The 19,005-nt window shown below is 35.3% G+C and overlaps 2 protein-coding genes across 7 annotated transcripts in view; one reads left to right on the forward strand and one right to left on the reverse strand.

Annotated features, from left to right (window-relative positions):
• Nucleotides 1-19,005, reverse strand: part of LOC116166657 (ubiquinone biosynthesis monooxygenase COQ6, mitochondrial) — a 43,633-nt gene that overhangs the window by 21,274 nt on the left and 3,354 nt on the right. The window contains exons 4-8 of the mRNA XM_031481710.1: nt 10,925-11,032; nt 8,698-8,760; nt 8,540-8,647; nt 8,287-8,489; nt 8,025-8,140 (exon numbers count right to left, since the gene is read on the reverse strand). Coding sequence (XP_031337570.1) covers nt 8,025-8,140; nt 8,287-8,489; nt 8,540-8,647; nt 8,698-8,760; nt 10,925-11,032 — 598 coding nt within the window. The remainder of the gene's footprint in view (nt 1-8,024; nt 8,141-8,286; nt 8,490-8,539; nt 8,648-8,697; nt 8,761-10,924; nt 11,033-19,005) is intronic.
• Nucleotides 2,351-17,386, forward strand: LOC116166630 (transient receptor potential channel pyrexia). Of its 6 annotated transcripts, XM_031481653.1 has the most exons (6): nt 11,409-11,527; nt 11,574-11,731; nt 14,507-14,720; nt 14,769-14,950; nt 14,996-15,281; nt 15,327-17,386. In XM_031481653.1, exons 3-6 carry the CDS (start codon nt 14,508-14,510, stop codon nt 17,310-17,312), a joined length of 2,667 nt encoding a protein of 888 aa, XP_031337513.1. In that variant the 5' UTR covers nt 11,409-11,527; nt 11,574-11,731; nt 14,507; the 3' UTR covers nt 17,313-17,386. The 6 variants fall into 6 exon arrangements, with proteins under 6 accessions (XP_031337531.1, XP_031337523.1, XP_031337513.1 ...); XM_031481671.1 differs by lacking the exons at nt 11,409-11,527; nt 11,574-11,731 and adding an exon at nt 2,351-2,451; XM_031481663.1 differs by lacking the exons at nt 11,409-11,527; nt 11,574-11,731 and adding an exon at nt 11,192-11,296.

Raw genomic sequence — 19,005 nt, forward strand, 5'->3', positions numbered from 1 at the left:
AGCAAACATAAAAGAACACATAACAAATAAACAACAAACAGCAAAGAGTTACAAAAAAGAATGATTTTTTGAAGGACGTAATAACGGGCGATTAAGAATGAGTTGCTGTCGAGTCGCCCTTAGAAATTCAAGTTAAGTACGATTTCCTATGAAAACATAAATTCCAAAGGTGACTCAACAGATCAGATAAACATTCATACTTATTAATTTTTATGAGTCAAGGGGGTATAATTGGTCGCTGGGAGCGAATGCTAAAACGAAATCTTCTCTCTAGTTATCTAAATGGACACGTTTAATTTGGTTGAAATAATTATCTTCTTGATAGTATATGGTAGATAAAAAACAACAATAAGTCGTAAGTAAGTTTCCTATTGGCGATCGATTTCGACGATAGAAAACTTAGTTACGACTTATTGTTGTTTTTTATCTACCATCTACCACCTTCGAGTCCCAACAATATAAAATGGAGCAATTTATCTCTAAAATAATTATCTTGTATTTCGTTTATTTCATTGTTCAGAATTAACGTGTTAAAAAAATTAGAGACATCTAGAAATAATTGTATTGCGTTATTACAAAACTTTATCTCCGGTCAGTGCAATAGAGAGTTCTCGCTACGAAAAGCCATTTAAGTTATAGATAAGCAGATGTTTTGTGAGAGCAAAGTAAACATAGGTGCGAATTTATTACACACGGCATAGTATTTTCATAAAGAAGTAGGAACGAAAGGAATGGAAGAATTTTTTAAAAGGGAAAAGACGACGTTAAAGGCCGCTTGACATGGAGCAATACAACGCGCAAGAACTTGCAGAAAGAAATTGCAAGGTCAAATCCTTGCATGCAATAAGCATTGCATGGTATTTGACATGGTGCAATTCTATTTCAATTGCCACATGTCTGCCAACAGAAGAAAATATGGACTTGTCATCAAATCTGCTAACCTTAAATAAAAATTGAATTTTGATTGCTTGAAGAAACATGAAAATTACAAGAATAAATCAGATTAATAAAAAACAAGTAATGAGTGCGGCTCTCAGCATCATAGTTGCCGCCCCTGTATTTTACTAGGTTGGTGACACAAAAACAACTAGATTTATCCCTAGAATTGCGCGATTAATGCAAGAAAAATAGCACCGGTCCTATAAAAATTGCACGCAAGTCTCTTGCAGCAATTGATCAGCTGGCTTTGAACTGCGCATGCCTTTCGCAATTTTTCTTGCAACTTGCATGCAATTGCAATTTTTATTGCTCCATGTCAAGCGGGCTTAAACGGATTTCTTTGGTGGGCGCACTTTTAGTGTAGTCTTGGTGATTGTAAAGTTGCAATAAAAGAAAGTTCGGTGTGTGCTCTAAGAGATTTTACTAATACGCCGTTTAAAAGTGAATGTTAAGCTGAAGCGTTGTTCACGTATACCGAAAAGTAGTCTGAGTTTCTGTCTATCGAGCAGTTATCACATAAGGAATTTCTTTAAGGTTTTCTAAATTACCCTATTAAGTGAAGTTTTTCCCACCATAAAAAAAACACGTCTATTATTACACCCAAGTCAGTGTTCTTGAAATGAATTGAAGGCACCTCTAAAAAGTATCACTCTGTAATTGGGAGCAAGCCTGTTGAGGGCCCAGAACAAGAGAGGGATAATAAATAAATAAATATTAATAAAGCAAGCGTAAAGAAGTGAAGTTTCCGAAGCAATCTCACCTGGTGTTTTGAGTTTGTGCGTTTGTTAAAGTGAATTACAGTTGACTGGATGTTAAGAATTGTTAACTTTAAGGTAATTAAAACTTTATTTAAATTTCATTTGTTTCAATCGATCGCATGTTGCGTGATAGTTGTCCCCCTTTCATAAAAAAATTGTGGTAGAGTTTTAGTTTTTGTTGAGTTAACTGTACAGACGCTTGTGTGTGGTTTTAGTGACTGTTTGCCATTGCACATAGTAATATCACAGATATACATCGATTGCTAAACTTATGAATTATTAGGTACTTAAAAGCGCTCACATGTACCATAATATACTTTACAACTTAATAACCTCTCTCTAAATGAGTCAACAGACACGCGCCGCGCGCGTTGGTTGGTTATTACATTCCAATGATATGAGAAATGTGATCTTGAACTCATTTCACACAAAACTGAGAAGATCATTGGCAACACACACTTCTATATTTAATCCTTAATATATGAATTGGTAGTAAGCTAATAATAGACTTTTTGATTTGAAAAAATACCAGACCAATTTCATTTTTCTATTTTAAAATACAATTTAGTAAGGTTTAAAACTTATAACCTCTTAGCTTTATAATTAATATTCGTAGCAGCTCTTATTGAGTGGCAAACAAAACTTGTGCTGTGCATACCTACTTACCTTGCAATACATGGCCATATACTAGTGAGTTACAGTTTTAGTAAGAGATATACAATATGTTTGAAATAAAATAAATCGCATGATAAAGGTGAGTTTATGTACTAATTTATCTTGATTATCTGATATAATTAGTTATATGTAATTCTCCATATGAAAAACGTTTTAAATTGTTTTCTTTGAGGCTATTTTGGACAGATTAAATGGGCAAAGAATTGCAGAATTGTATGTAGGTACTTAGAATCAGTTTCAGAGTTTCTTCTAACTGTATAAATGTATAAATGTATGTATAAATAAAGAAATTATGATCAAAAACCCTAAATATGTAATTTTTGAAAATGCCTTGGCGTTCATTTATTTTCAAAGATATCAAAAAGTAATTTTAACAAACCATTAGTGATTTTTTCTCAGCTTTTTGATATGTTAAAAGGAAATTTTTGTTGCTTTACTCGAAACTGACAAGTGATAGAAATTTTCTTTTACCACTATCAGAAAGCTGAGAAAAAATCACTACAGGTTTGTTAAAATTACTTTTTGATATACTGCCCGCCATAAGTATCCAAACACGCATAGGCCAGTAAATGACCGTTTTGCCTTGTAATTTTTCGCGCATCGACGGATTTGCTTCAAGATTTGGATTTAGGTTCCTCTTACCCTCTACTTCAAAGGTGAACTTGAGTCCAGGGTTGCTTTTACTTGGGGGGTGAATGCCACCCCTTCTCGGGGGGGAAAAAAGACACGTTCAAAATAAGCCCGGAAATTGATAAATTGAGTAATTCTAAGCAACTTTTGTTCTATAGGGTTTTTTCACTAAGTCAATAGTATTAGAATTATTTGCGAGTGAAAATGTTCATTTTTCAACAAAAAAACCACGTTTTCAGACGGCTTTTCGCAAACAACTCTAAAAGTATGTATTGTATCGCAAAAAGTATTCTTAGCAAAAATATAGCTTATAAAAAAACAAACAAAATGGTCTACATATGAAGTCTGTAGACCCAGTAGAAACAAAGTTGTAGCTCATGAAAAGTAGGTTCTCATTCGTCAAATTCCAAATCGAGTACTTCAACGTGAAATAACCAAAAAATGAAGCACTTTTCGGGGAAAACCTATGAATACTTTTTTTAAAATGTTTGAAAAAACCTTTCATTTTGTTTTTAAGAAAAGTTCCTAGTATCAAAACTAAGTGAGTTACGCTCAAAATAAAGTTGGTTCTTTTTTTGGTAAAAAAATTGAGGAAATCACCCCTTAATTAGCACCCTAATTGTAATTAAGCGTTACCGCTTTAGAATTTACTTTATTTATGTATGGTTGATATGATCTGTAAGTTTGACCGGAGCAAAGTGGTTAGTTTTGAAAAAAATGTAGTTTTGAAGTAAAAAAAAATTTTGAAATTTTGAAAAATTGCCTACTGTAGTAAACTAAACTAATACACTAATAATTATTTGGCAAAAAAAGGCAATTTTTCAAAATTTCAAAATTTTTTTTTACCTCAAAACTACATTTTTTTCAAAACTAACCACTTTGCTCCGGTAAAACTTACAGATCATATCAACCATACATAAATAAAGTAAACTGTAAAGCGGTAACGCTTAATTACAATTAGGGTGCTAATTAGGGGGTGATTTCCTCAATTTTTTTTACCAAAAAACAAAGGACTAACTTTATTTTGAGCGCAACTCACTTAGTTTTGATGCTAGGAACTTTTCTTAAAAACAAAATGAAAGGTTTTTTCAAACACTTTAAAAAAGTATTCATAAGTTTTCCCCGAAAAGTGCTTCATTTTTTGGTTATTTCACGTTGAAGTACTCGATTTGGAATTTGACGAATGAGAACCTACTTTTCATGAGCTACAACTTTGTTTCTACTGGGTCTACAGACTTCATATATAGACCATTTTGTTTGTTTTTTTATAAGCTATATTTTTGCTAAGAATACTTTTGTCGATGCAATACTTACTTTTAGAGTTGTTTGCGAAAAACCGTCTGAAAACGTGGTTTTTTTTGTTGAAAAATTAACATTTTCACTTGCAAATAACTCTAATACTATTGACTTAGTGAAAAAACTCTATAGAACAAAAGTTGCTTAGAATTACTCAATTTATCAATTTCCGGACTTATTTTGAACGTATCTTTTTTCCCCCCCGAGAAGGGGTGGCATTCACCCCCCAAGTAAAAGCAACCCTGGGCTCAAGTTCAACTTTGAAGTGGATGGTAAGTAGAACCTAAATCCAAATTTTCATGCGATTCGGTGGAGACGCGGAAAATTATACAGTATCGCCGTATTCCACGTTCATTTACTGGCCTAGCAGTGCACTTTGCTCAATTTGATGAAATTTCCAGGACAGTTGTATTTATTTCGAAATAAGAAACGATGAAAATTTGAACATTATACAAATTAAAGTAACACTAATAAATGCTTCCATAGTCTTCCCCTTCGCTGGATCTAACACGTGTGGGTTATAACCTTAGACCATATAGTACATGGACTGCTATTATTCCTATGCTTTCAATACAAAATGGGTGGTCACGGATAGAGGGCACTGTAGTCGTTGGTATGTGAATCTCAGGGTAAACTAAAGTCGTATGAACACCACTCGGATCGCGTAAAGAGTAGCTTTTATGGTAACCGCGTAGTACAGGAAGCTTTAAATACTCTCGATTATCTTCTATACGTCCACAAATAAGAATAGGTTTGCATTTTTTGCCTTATCTAGGCGATTAATTAATTGACGTTTGTGAATTTATAGGTTGACAGTATCAAATCGTATCTAATCGGACAACTTCGGACAGACTCGTTTACCCTGAAACTCACATACCCAGGCGATGTCCTTGACCATATTTTCGTTACAATTAGCAGTCCATGTACTATATGGTCTAAGGTTATAACAGATTGGAGGCTAAATGCTTTACAATCCCCTGTAAATACTTGTAAACAGTTTAGGTGATCTTCATAGGCGTCTTTTAGAATCTTGGAACAGTCTATCTATCACACTTCGTTTTTTGTACAGTTAGAAGAAACTCTGAAGGGAAACTTAATCTATAGTCGGTAAAATGAATAAGTTCGCATATCGGATTAGCGCTTATATTCACAGCGCGCATGAGGTTATACATCTTTCCTTATTTAAAACATGACATTTGAGATAGAGGGCAAGTGCGTATCTAGTTTTACGAACCGCGGGCGGTGAACTAAGAATTACACTGGACGTTACAGATGTTTAAAATGGAGGTTGTTGCAGCAAAAAGAGAAAGTAATAGTTAAGGTATGTTGGTCTCGGAATGGGAAACACCCACTTAAAACACGTTTGAGTGTCACTGGCTTGACGCCTTTAAGTGGGTGTTTCCCATTCCGAGACCAACATACCTTAACTATTGCTTTCTCTTTTTGCTGCAACAACCTCCATTTTAAACGTCTGTAACGTCCAGTGTAATTCTTAGTTCACCGCCCGCGGTTCGTAAAACTAGATACGCACTTGCCCTCTACCTCAAATGTCATGTTTTAAATAAGGAAAGATGTATAACCTCATGCGCGCTGTGAATATAAGCGCTAATCCGATATGCGAACTTACTCATTTTACCGACTATACATACAATTCTGTAATTCCTTGCCCATTTAAACGACTTTGTATCTCTTACGGCTTATTAGATCCCCATAGTAAATATTGGAAAAAATATGTATAATTTATAACAATACTTAAGTAATAGATTGGTGGTAAACCACCAACAATTTTATGTCGATGACGGTAAGACCTATTACTTAAAGCATTATTGTTATAAATTATACATACTTTATTATAATACAGCCTGATGAACTTCAACAAAATCGTTAATAATACATGATAAAAGTATGCAAAGAAAGGGTCGTCAACACTAAAGGGCGGTTAAATGTTTGTAATTTTTTTATAGTTCTGTTGTATGGTTTATTCAGAACATTGGGTATGACATATACTACACAAACCATTCTTTTTAGATATAGGGATGTAATTACAAACTAGCCTTCATAATGATTATAACAAATTCATTTGCAATTCCTGTTTTTATGTTCTGGAAGAATCCTCACACGTAGATTAGTGTTTTAACTTACAGGTTTTTTGAAATTAAGAATTTTATATACAAGGCGTCCTCAAGTAAGAGGTATGATCTTGGCATTAATTTTTTTAATGGAACAGCCTGTATATTGTGGCAATTTACAATGGATATAGTAAAACTTTTTGTATTTATATCTATGTTAAATATATCTACATACCATTGATTATACGTACACAATTATCAATGCTTCTACTTAATTGATACTGATGATCGGAACAAGACTTGTTCCTGTTTAAGTAAGGTGCAGACATAACTACTGCTATTTCTGGGTTCACTACTGGCGGAGCCAAGCGTTCACGGTTAGAAATAAGTGTATACTTCTCGATGAGATGGACTTTCTCTTCCTTTGGAAGGTCATCTGGACACAATATTTTTATTATCGGATACGGGCTAGACTCTGGCAGTGTTTCTCAAACTGGGGGGCGCAAGGCGTTGTTAAGGGGGGGCGCGAGATCCCTGATGTGTTTGAGGCAAATATTTACCTTTAAAATATTTATATTATGTATTTTTTTATGTACAATTGTATTTGACAAATTCTTACACCATTAAGAAGATATCTCTACAACAATTCGCCTTTATTTATTTATTTATTTATTGTCCCTCTAGTTCTAGACCCTCAACAGGCTTACGCCCAATTGCAGAGATGCCCCTGCAGAACGTCTTAAGTTGTTCTATACTACTCCCGTATTTACCTTATGAATTAGGAAAACTGCAGGAAAACCTAATTCAGAGTAGCTGGCAGAATGGTCGAAACTGATCTAAGGATATTCCCAACTCTGTCACAGATGAAAAATGCACCTCAACTCAGTTTCGAACACCCGACCTCCGGTTTTGTAGCCCAGCGCTGTTGCTAATGTGGTATAAAAGAAGCTATCTCGAATGAACTAAGAACGACCTCAAAAGCCATGTTGTTATGGATGCGAAATGCGACTTGGTTGGAAAACATAAGATTTTACAGGCCATAACAACTTTTTTAGTACCGTCAGAAAGTTAAGAAAAATTTACAAAGCTTTTTTATTAAAATTATTTGTTGATATCTTTCAAAATAAATGGACGCCATCTTATTCTCGAAAATGACATTTTTCCTCACCCTGTAATTTTTTTTAATAAATACGTTTGTAGTTAGTTGTAGATTTTTATTTCTTAATCAGGATATTGAGGGGGGGCGGGGCGTGATTAATTTTAGTTTTATGAAAGGGGGCGTCATAAAAGTAAGTTTGAGAACCACTGGGCCAGAGCGTGGACGCCGCCGGCGATGTCGCTGTAAATAAGGTGACGCCATACCGGTCGATCAAGCTCCAAAAGCTACGGCTATCTCCGCGAGATTGTGGCACCATTCTCTGCACAACACGGCCGTCACGAAGACAATTACGCCCAGTACTCACAGTTAATTCGCCGGCAGTCCGTCCATAATCAGTGTTGTTTTTACTATTCCAGAGTGGGGAAAACACCTTCTCTAAATTGTGTCATCAGCTCTCCAACTACTATTGGCCGGGGGTGGTTACGTGACCTAACAGCTGTGATACATTTTAAGTGGATATACCTAATTACATACTGGCAAATCACAAAAAACATGTACCTATTTCTCTTCCTGAATATGCAGCTTCACCCAATAATTCATTTAACGTTGACACATCGCCAAATCCCAAATTTACTCCTTGTCCTGCTAATGGGTGCACGCGGTGGGCCGCATCTCTAAAAAATACATTTTACAATTTTACTTCCTTTATCTCATCATAGGTAACTGTGTATAATTTTTAGTTGACCGAATTGTAAAACCTATAACATCTTAAGGGTACAATAATTATGAAAGTGAAACTGTAATTTCATAACAAACATACCCAACAAGAGCAACACCGTGACCCACATAATGTGTCGCATGTCCAAATCCGAGAGGAAATGAAGCAATGCTTCCTTCCTCAACCTCAACAATTTTAGGAGGAAGTTGCTGCCGATTGGATGATGGCAAATGAAACCATTCCAAAAATTTGTTTAAAGTCTTTGTAGATTCTTGAATTATAGAATTGCTGGGATAAACTTTCCACTAATAAACATCACCTGAATTAAAAGATAACCTAAATTTGATTAACTTACCAATGCTTCATTAACTTCATTTACGAACTGTTCCTCACTTAATTTTGAATTGTAGTCAGCCACGTCTGGTGCTGTACACCATACCAGCGAACCGTAGCACTCAGATAACTTAAAAACAAAACTTAATTTTGCCTAAGTGGGGAAAGAGTGCTTCTTACTGGTAAAAGTGCAATAGGTCCAGTTGGTAAAAATCGTTGCCATGCTGTTACGTTCTTTACAGGCTAAAACAACATTAAATGTAAACTTAAGATTTATATGTACATAATAGGTATATCAATAAAGAGCATTAGAAATACTTTTTGAAATTCAAGTCAATAGAGCCATAGGTACAGGGTGCTAAAGAAAAGCAGTGAAACGTCAAGAATTTTGAAAAATATTGACTAACTTGAAAACCTTTGATGCTGGGTATAAAGAAACGTGGTATCAAACGTCGTAGATTTTCATGTAGATTTCGAAAATGCAATAAAATAAAAACGTTGCTATCCACATCCGGTAAAACAGGAAGTGAAATGATCATGATAATATTTTCCTTCGATAGATCATGAAAAATTATCGTGGCATGCAAATTTTCAAATTTAAATTATCAATGAGAGTCTGAATACTTTTAGGTAACGGTTTGCGTGAAACAGCCTAATAGCTATAGTAGAGTATATAACGTACTTTTTGGTATTATGTAATTTATGTAACTTCAGCTTTTATTTAAATCTGGCAGTTTCTCTAGAAAGGTTTACAAAAATAACGGTAATTTTTCATAACGAGTATAAATTGTGTATAACTCTTTGCACTTTTTTAACACAAAATAGGTAGTATTACGAGGTACTACTAGAGGCAAACTTACACAAAGCTTGATAAAAATTAGTACGTGGTAACATCTATTGCAATAAACAATTGGTGTGAGGGGTAGTAGGCTACCTTTAGACACAAAGATTTAAAGACCACTTGAAATACATTCAAACTATAGGCTATTTGAAACATGGAAGATCTTCTCCGCAAAATTGTTCATAACCGCAAAACTGTGCCTAGACGTACCTTCTTCCTCTTGATTGTTGACATACTCAGGTATGTCTCGTCGAGACGTTGCATTTTTCCCTTATCATACACATTTTACTTTCTAAAACAGTATTTGAGGAAATAATTTACAGGAGGGAAAACCCTTAAGACAAAAAATTTGAAGGCGGTCTGGCACATCTTCAAAGTATAAGCTATCTATTGCAAGAGATCAAAACTCTAAAAAATTCCTCGAAAACACAGATTTTAATCAGCGACTCTCTTGCACTATAGTAGGTATCCAATCTGCTATGCCATGATGGCCAGTATTTTTTTAATACTTTATTAGTTTGGTTGATCGCAAAATATTTACACAAGTCAAATAACAATGGAAACTAAATAAACAATTTATAAAAATTTAATTTGAAAATATTCATCAACGGAATATGTACAAAGGATCATACTTATCAGAGTTTCTTTAATACGTTTTTTAAATAAGTTTGTCTTCAGATTCTGTATATGCTTTTGCCCTTGCAGCCCAATAATGAAGTCCATATTTTGAAGTGCATAGCCTCAAAAAGGCACTACACAAGTTCTCACTGTTCCTGATATTGTATGCATGAAAGTCCTTATGGGTATTCAAACACTGTAATAGTCATCGCATTGCTACAGTATTGTGTAAACTGCAGGGGGTCTCGTTTCTCTAGGTTGAAATAATGCCGACGATGAGAGCGAGCCACCCTGTAGGTGAAAATTTAATACTTCTCCAATAATACCCAAACACAGAATTTCCGACCTGGCTGAGTAATAGCGGGGCTAGATCAAGCCTTATATTTTTAAAGATACGAATTTTTTTTGCAAAAAATGTTAATTTCGAAATTTTAATAGCTTGAAATTTAATATTTAAAGAACGAAAAAATCAATAAGCCAGATCATTTAGTAGGGCCTTACACTTTCCCAGGCGCCTTCAAAGTTTGAAAGAAAGTATACTGGTCATCATAAATACATGAACACCCAGTGTACTTTGATCACATCCATCCCCTTAAAAACTGCAATAAATTGCATATTACCCTATTATTTTTTTCGCCTTTTTGGATATTTTTCGATGCCAGCGTTACTGGTTCCTGCAAACGATAAAGTCGATTTTTCTCTACCCTTAATGTTGTGTAAATCAGGAAGTGCCCATTTTAGTTCAAGTCAATGACCACAATCAGTACAGTGCAGTTCAATCCTTCACTATATAAGTTAATTATGTGTAACCAATAATAAAACAGAAATGCAATTATTCAAAGTACGATAGCTACATACGTTTAATTTCACAAATCATTTACTTTACTACACCTAACCTACCAAATCACCCAAGATTTAATCGTTCGAATATTATTTATAGTTACTTACTTCTGAAAATTTTAAAGTTGCAACCGTTGCCTTCTGGTCGTACTTCCAGGACACAAAAGTAACTCCCATAGATTGTCGCACTTGAGAATTGAATCCATCGCATCCTAACTGAGGAAAAATAAAGAATTAATACAGGAAACGACTACATATACATTTTAGCTTAAAATAAAAGGTGCATCTGGGAGTTTTTACTAAGAGAAATGACGTAGCTATAAATTAAACAATTGTGTATATTTTTCAATCGACTTATAAATAGAATCCTGTTTAAGTAAAGTAGTAGGTAATCCCTACAAAATGAAATCAACGTGAAACCACAATGAAAACGGTTTCCAATCATTACAGATGAGTGCGCTGGCAGTGAAGTAAAAGCGGGTATGTTTTATCAACTGAGTACATATTACGTTTGCACAATTCAAGGGGTTATACATATTTTCAAAAACTCAACATTTAATTAATTTCACTCAGTCGTAAACGTCCTATAATAGTGAATATTCATTCCACTTGGACCTCTTCCAAGTTACCAAAAATTCATAATAAAAGCAATTGTTTGCACTGCAGTTTATACTCTAATAACATACAAAGTGGACGTTACGCTCAGTAAAAGTATATTTACCTTCATGTAAACTACGAAAATAAAGTTCAATTGCAGATTTTGTAAATACATCAGATTTTCTGGAAAAATGTGGGCGATTTTTTTTTATAGGCCGACGTTTATGGGAACATAAAACAAATGCTTAATTCTAAATTATTCTTACTAAGTGGTATGCGTTCTAGTTTTGTGGCTAATTTTTGGTAGTGTGGCAATAGGTAAGATTTAATACATAAATATAGTCTATTTTTAATCTAGACATTTACACTGTCTTTATCTAATAATGCTTGATTGAATATTCTACAGATTTAAAAAGCTATTTTAAATGTTAAGCCTAATTTTAGAATAAAATTTTAGTGATAAATTTAAGGAAAAATTTACCACTAACTGTCCATATCCGTTTGGATGAGTAGGTAAATGACGAATACGTTCATTTGGCGTCAAAATAATCACATATAGTAGAATCATAGGAAAACCAACAAAATGATAGGCGCTAACACGATTTGGTTAATTTTAGTGATAAAGTATTGAATACTAAAAGTGGTAGGTGGATACACTACAGTTAAATTCACAGTACGGTGTGACATACTTTTCGTATGTGTCTATTACTTAGGTATTATCTAGACTAAAATCCATAAATTCAAACTAAGTTTTATTTAATTAATCATAAATACAATCATCATAAAAGATAAAAATTGCATTTTTTTAACGATACCAAATGTACCCTAGAATTTGCAGCTATAAAAACATTTCATGGTACCTTAAGTGGGGTGCTCCCCTTCTTCAAAAATCTAAAGGATATGATGGTTCAGTTGATAATCATTTGAGTTCTTAATTTCCAAGTAGAAAAAAAACGAATACATTTTTTTAATGACTATGTATACAGGGTGTTCATTTTATGTGATCCACTATCGCTATCTCGAGAACTATAAGAGATAAGAGATCGGTTAAATTAGCAAACAATTTCTATTTTACAAAACTATTTTAATGAGCACGAAAAACATTTTTTCAACCAGTGGATAGCAACTTTGTTATTTTAAATGGAACTATGTATATTTTTTATTTCCTTATTGAATAGCAAATTTTATTCTGAATTCAGTGATATAATATTTGCATATCCTTAGATAACAATTTATATGAGAAATTTTAGATTTATTTCATTATACCTAAAATAAGTGACAAGAATGAAGTTTAATAATTATGTTATATGGATTCAGATTTTAGAGCGCTGTGACGAAAACAATAGCACTATATGTTGTTTACAACTGTCAGTTGCAATTATTGACTAACTATTGTTGTGAGAATAATTGAATACTGATAACTGAATAAGCTCAATTTAATAGAAAATGCATAATTTTACGAAGTGCACATTTTAGCAGGAAAAAATACCTTCGTCGCGATTAGAATGTATCAGGAGAAATATTCTGAAAGAGAGGTATATCACATAGATATTTTTGAAGATTAGTCAGATTGCGTGCTAATACAACTGCATTTATTGGAAAATCGAGAACAACAATAATTAATGTAATTTTGAAGCACATTCAAGGGCAAGAGTACATAAAATTTTAAATAGGAATAAATACAGAGCGTTTAAACTTAAAAAAGTCCAACATTTACATCTTGGAGACCATGAACAACGCCTTATTAGTTGTTAAGCGAAGGAAGACTTTTGAGAATTTATTATCTCAACAGTTGAATCATATTTTTCAAACAACGGCACTTTTAATGAAAAAAAATCATAGTACCGAGAATCCTATTGCGTGAGAGAGGATTTCAAAGAAAATTTAGTGTAAACGTGGGTTATTTTGAAAGTACTTGAACAGTATTTATTTATGTAACAGATTTTACCCTAAACTTTGACAAGTTAAGACTTTGTTAAGAAACTAGGTAATTTTTTTTAAATTTTTCTTTGTAATTGTAGAGCGTTGTGTGCGGGTACGCCATCCTGTTGAAACCAACAGAGTTTCCAATTTCTGTTTTTTTGTGCCGTACATCGTTATATTTGTAATAAACTAATAAATAATGCTACTCAATACAGTATGCACTTTTTTACAGCCCATATAAAAAATAAACTTGATGATGATTTTATCGAAACGAAACGTATTAAAAATCTCACAACGGTGTCTTGTATAGCTCCAAAAATGGCAATGACAAAATGTTTTTTTTTCATTTTTTTGTATCTGTTCAAATAAGATCAGAAAAAAATAAAAATTAAATCGGCAAATTCTGGTTTTTGTGGTATATCTTCGGAAGTAATCGGAATTTTCTGGTTTTGTTTAAAGCCAGATAATAACCCTTTAATGGCGCATGTTTTCTCTAATTTCGTCGTATCTCCTGTGCCCTTTGGTTTCGGAGATCCACATGATACGACATCTTTATCTTGGACACACTATATACGCTATTTTTGTAGTCGGGTGTAAGTCTTAAATTTGAAAGGAGAAATTTGTTTGATTGTAGATTGTTATGTCAAATTGTGACCATATAACAATAAATGTCAGGTTAATTTAAAGATTCTCCTTCTAAAACTACGGCGTAGAAATGATCATTTAAAATTCTGCGGAACAAGCTATGAGATGTACTGCCATATTTTGTTCCTCGTCCCGTAAGTGACACTTGAATCCCTTAAATAAAAAACAAAACAGGTTGATTTAGTCTACGGAATTACAAAAAGGATTGTGGTTTAGTGACCGTTTGCCATTGCTCATAGAAATATACAGGGTATTTACGTAGTTAGAGTGTCATAGAACGTTTCATATGGTTTTTATATTTTCACAATTCGCAGAAGATGACTTCAAAATTATAGTAAGATTTTTGTTATCAGCTTGTGCGATGGGTCGGGTTTTTTTTTGTTTTATGTGGGGCCCCTGTTGAATTTGTTTATAACGGTATTTTACCAAGTTCTAACCATTTTCGCTTGGTACAAAGAACCAAACTTACTGATGAATCATAAATTTTCAAAAGTGTGTTTAATAACAGATCCTTTTTTTTTACAGAATGTCTGTAAATATGAATAATCGTTCCTCGGCGAAAAGTGTGCGAATAGGCAATCACGAACCTGTCTTATTTTACGATGAAGCTATAGACACGGACAGCGATAGTATATCGGGGGAAGAAGAAGTAGGTTCTGGATCAGATAGTGAACAGAGGATTCGTGTACGACCGGCACAGGAAATCTGGGAAACAAGTACTGTGTGGAACGCACTTATGGTATGTATGCCGAAATTACAATTAACCATTCTCCATAGTAATTCTTAGTTATTAGACGATGCAAACATTATCCTAGAGTTAATAAACAATCAGCAATTAGATCAGTTAACTCTCTACAAGAGTGGGAAGAAGACCGGTATACTGATTGCGTCATGGTTAGGACAAGCAGCAGCACTTAAAGTATTAATCGCGCAGGGAGCTACGGTGCATGTCGCAGACTGCGGTGGAAGGTAGGCGACAATTCGAATGAACAAATATAAAAGTCATTTCACTAGGACGCCTTTACACTTGGCGGCTTGTTCTGGTAATTACGAATGTATCAGAATACTTTTGGATGCTGGAGCACCTGTTATCGCGTGGGACTCTGGTCACAAAGCTACCCCAATCCACTGCACTGCTAGTCGAGGCTATCTAGCATGCACAAAGCTTCTTATACGAAGGGGAGCAGATGTGAATGCAGGAATTACAAATAAAAGCCCACTGCATTACGCAGTCCAAAGTCTTGCGGCAGATTGCGTTAAAGAACTTTTGGAGGCAGGTGCGATTCCGAACACTCCCCAGGTAGCCTCAGCACTCAGACTACTGACGCTAACAACAAAATTGCAGGTCTACACTGAAGCTCCGCTGCATGTTGCCGCTGCTTTAGGATCGACGGAAATAATAAAGCTACTCATAAAACATGGAGCGGCAGTAACGGTTCAATGTGGATTAGAAAAAACAACAGCGCTTCACTTAGTAGCCGAAGACGATAACGTGGAATCTGCCCGTCTCTTACTAGACGCAGGAGCGCACATCATGGCGGTTAATAAGAAATTGCAAACTCCCCTTCATTTAGCAACGCTGTCTCAGTCGACCGAAACATTGCAGTTATTACTCAGTCGCGGAGCAAACCCAAACGTAACAGACATCAACGGGAGAACTCCTTTACATGGGGCAATTGCAAAAGCATCACGATGTGAATGCATACGGTTCTTACTGAACGCTGGCGCAAACGTGAACGCGTCTGACGCGTTCGGTTACACTCCACTGCATTTAGCCGCGCTCAACGAATATTCGCAATTTGTAATGATGCTAATAAACCACGGAGGAGACGTCACAGCGAGAACAAACGGAGGAATATCAGTTCTTACCTTCATAACACGACGAACTCCGGACGTAATTCCAAAATATATAACCAAATTTGGTTCGGCCATAAAACTAACCGATCACGAACTCGGAGACGTTGATTGCGAACTGAAATTAGATTTTAGAGTACTCGTGCCATCGCCAAATAAAGGCGAAACAGAATTGCTGCTCAATTTTATTGAAGTCGGCCATCGGGAAGTCCTAAACCATCCACTGTGTGAAACCTTTTTGCATTTAAAATGGAAAAGAATTCGGAAGTTCTTTTTCTTTAGTTTGTTTTACCACACACTTTTCGTTACGCTTTATACAGGGTACATTTTGGGCGTTTTTCTAAAAAACTGCCCTTCGAAGAGAATGGCCGGAGAGAGCAACTGTAAAATTCCAATGTACATAACTGTTGTAGGCTTCATTCTTATCTGGTTTAATTTTTTATTTATGGCTAAAGAGATTTTCCAAATCGCGCACAACTGGTCGGGATATGTCAAGAATTGGGAAAATTGGCTGCAGTGGTTGATTATAATAAGCGTTTTCCTGTGTGTCTTTCCAAATAAGCATACAGATATTAGGCTCAACGTGCATACTTGGCAGCATCACGTGGCGGCGGTGGGAATTTTTCTTACTTGGGTTGAGTTGATGATGATAGTGGGCCGATTTCCTATCTTCGGGCTGTATGTACAAATGTTCACAACAGTATCCATAAACTTTTCGAAATTTCTTTTAACCTACTCCTGCTTGCTCATTGCGTTCGCCTTATCTTTTGGTGTGCTGTTCCCGAATTACAAATCGCTTCAAATGATCGAATGGAGTGCGCTAAAGACAGTCATAATGATGTCTGGTGAGTTGGAATTTGAGGATATGTTCTACGATCCTGACTACAAACTTCTATATCCGATCACTACTCATATAATGTTTTTCGCATTTGTCCTCCTAGTTACTCTCATTTTAAGCAATTTGTTGGTGGGTTTGGCAGTAAATGATATTCAAGGTTTATTCCAGAGTGCCGGATTAGATCGCTTAGTACGCCAAGCCCAGCTTGTTGCACATTTAGAGAGTATGTTATTCTCTCGACTATTTAAATGTGCCCCAAAAAGGCTTCTTAAATGGTTTTACAACCAGGCCCTCCTACTAAGATCACAGCATCACTGCGCTTTATATGTACGACCAAATGATCCCAGAGAAGAACGTATTCCGAAATATTTAATCAAGAATATCTATCAATTGGTTGTAGAGCAAAAGGAGAAATTAAAGATACGATCACGTATTAGCAATCGTAAAAGATGCCACCGGCATCTGTATGATATGCAGTTTCCTCCACCCGTATCAAGATTAAATTCCAATTTAAGCGGGTTGTCGTCAACCGAACAGTTACAGTTGGAGTTGCTTCGAAAGGAATTTCAAGAATGGGGTAAAGTATTTTTGGATAAGATCGAACAACTTAGCAAACCAACAAACACAGAAGAGAGGTAAAACTAACACAATAAATTTTGTACAAGTTAGTGTATTCAATTTGAATGTGTCGCAATATACTTTTTTATGTTTTATTCTCAGTTTTATTTATTCACCTTATGATGCAATATAAAAAACAAGATGTTCAAATGTCCTCTGTAACATTAAAGTCCTTGTGCTTACACTAAAAATTTTAAACTACATTTGGGAATTCAGAGACTAGGAACAACATTTGGTTGTCAATCGTAGCAGACGGCAGGCCTGTGATGGATGCCAAAGTTAATTTTTGATAGTTACACATCTGGAACCCATAAGTTTTCATATGGCGAAAGTCGATACGAAATCTTTTTCCCACTAAAATCGGTGAATAAATAACGATTTTGACTTTTTTGCCAAAAATACCGAGCGACTCAAAAAATTCAGCGTCATAGTTGGCAATGGAAGTTTAACTGTAAACATACTATTCACACCTTATCACCGCCAACTACGACGCTAAATTTTTTGAATCGCTCTTTATGTAGTCTGATGTTTCCCGGGAAATTTAGTGCGCGAGCACACTGATAATAAGTTGGTCACTAAAAATATACACGGATCACTTCTTGGGCATCGAGCAAACAGGTTTGCCCTTTTTCTCAAGAAAAATTGATGCATGAATAACGATTTTGACATCTTTTGGACAAAAATATTTTGCTCGCACTCGTAGATCATGCCTCTGCCACAAGAGCCAGGACATGACACTTCCCCCTGTCAACGGCCGCTCTGGCGAGTCCGACAGAGACAACATCCCAAAAGGAGGCACGCCAAGGAGCAACCACTTTAATGTCCAATCAATGGGACAGCGATGGACAACAATGCACGCGCCGCGCAATCGACCCACATACCTGGAAAGAAAAGATTCAAACAAATACCTTCCCTACCCAGCCTGGGTCACACGCACCTAAACGTCCATAGAGAGCAAATGAGATTTGATCGGTTACGTAGAATCCAGTGGCGTAGTAAAAAAATCTTTGGATCACTGTTTCTGAGATTTGATCCAAAGTTGGTATTTTTTAAATGCAAAACCCTGTATATATTAACGTCAATTGTTTTGAAATCTTTTTCCTGATGCATACATCAATGTATGATGTATTACAAACTATTTTTTTTATTTTAAAAACAACCTGCTTTCCTGCTGGCGGTCTAAAGGCGCGTACAGACATGCAACAAAACATCGTAACGTAACACCGGTGCGTAACAAATTTGGACGCAACTTTGCAACAGCGTAACTGTATAACATCGTAACATTTCGGCGTCCCATCCGTTGTCGGTATTTCATCGTCGCATTAAAGAGCTGTTACGCGTTCATGTTGCACGTGGTATATGCATGTTTGTACCACTTTGCGAACGTTTCCTATTTAAATTGTCAATTCGCTTTAGGGCGTACTGCAGTTGAACATGGAGTGGACGGAGAATGCTGTGCTAAACTTTATTGAAGTGTACAGAAAAAAAGAGATTTTGTGGGATACTAAACACCGCTTTTATTATAATGAGATTTTAAAAAAACGACACATGGGTAGAAATTGCGCAAGAGGTCAAAATTACAATACAAGCTGCAGCAACAACGTCCATTCTAACAAGAAAATTAAGAAACTGATGGGACGGTAATATGTTTCGCGCCAATGTTACAGAGCGGTGTTCTGTTGCACCTCGCAATCCAATCACACCGTAACTTCGT

Source organism: Photinus pyralis, unplaced genomic scaffold (genome assembly GCF_008802855.1).
Source record: "Photinus pyralis isolate 1611_PpyrPB1 unplaced genomic scaffold, Ppyr1.3 Ppyr1.4_LG1, whole genome shotgun sequence".
In the NCBI taxonomy this organism is placed as follows: domain Eukaryota; kingdom Metazoa; phylum Arthropoda; class Insecta; order Coleoptera; family Lampyridae; genus Photinus; species Photinus pyralis.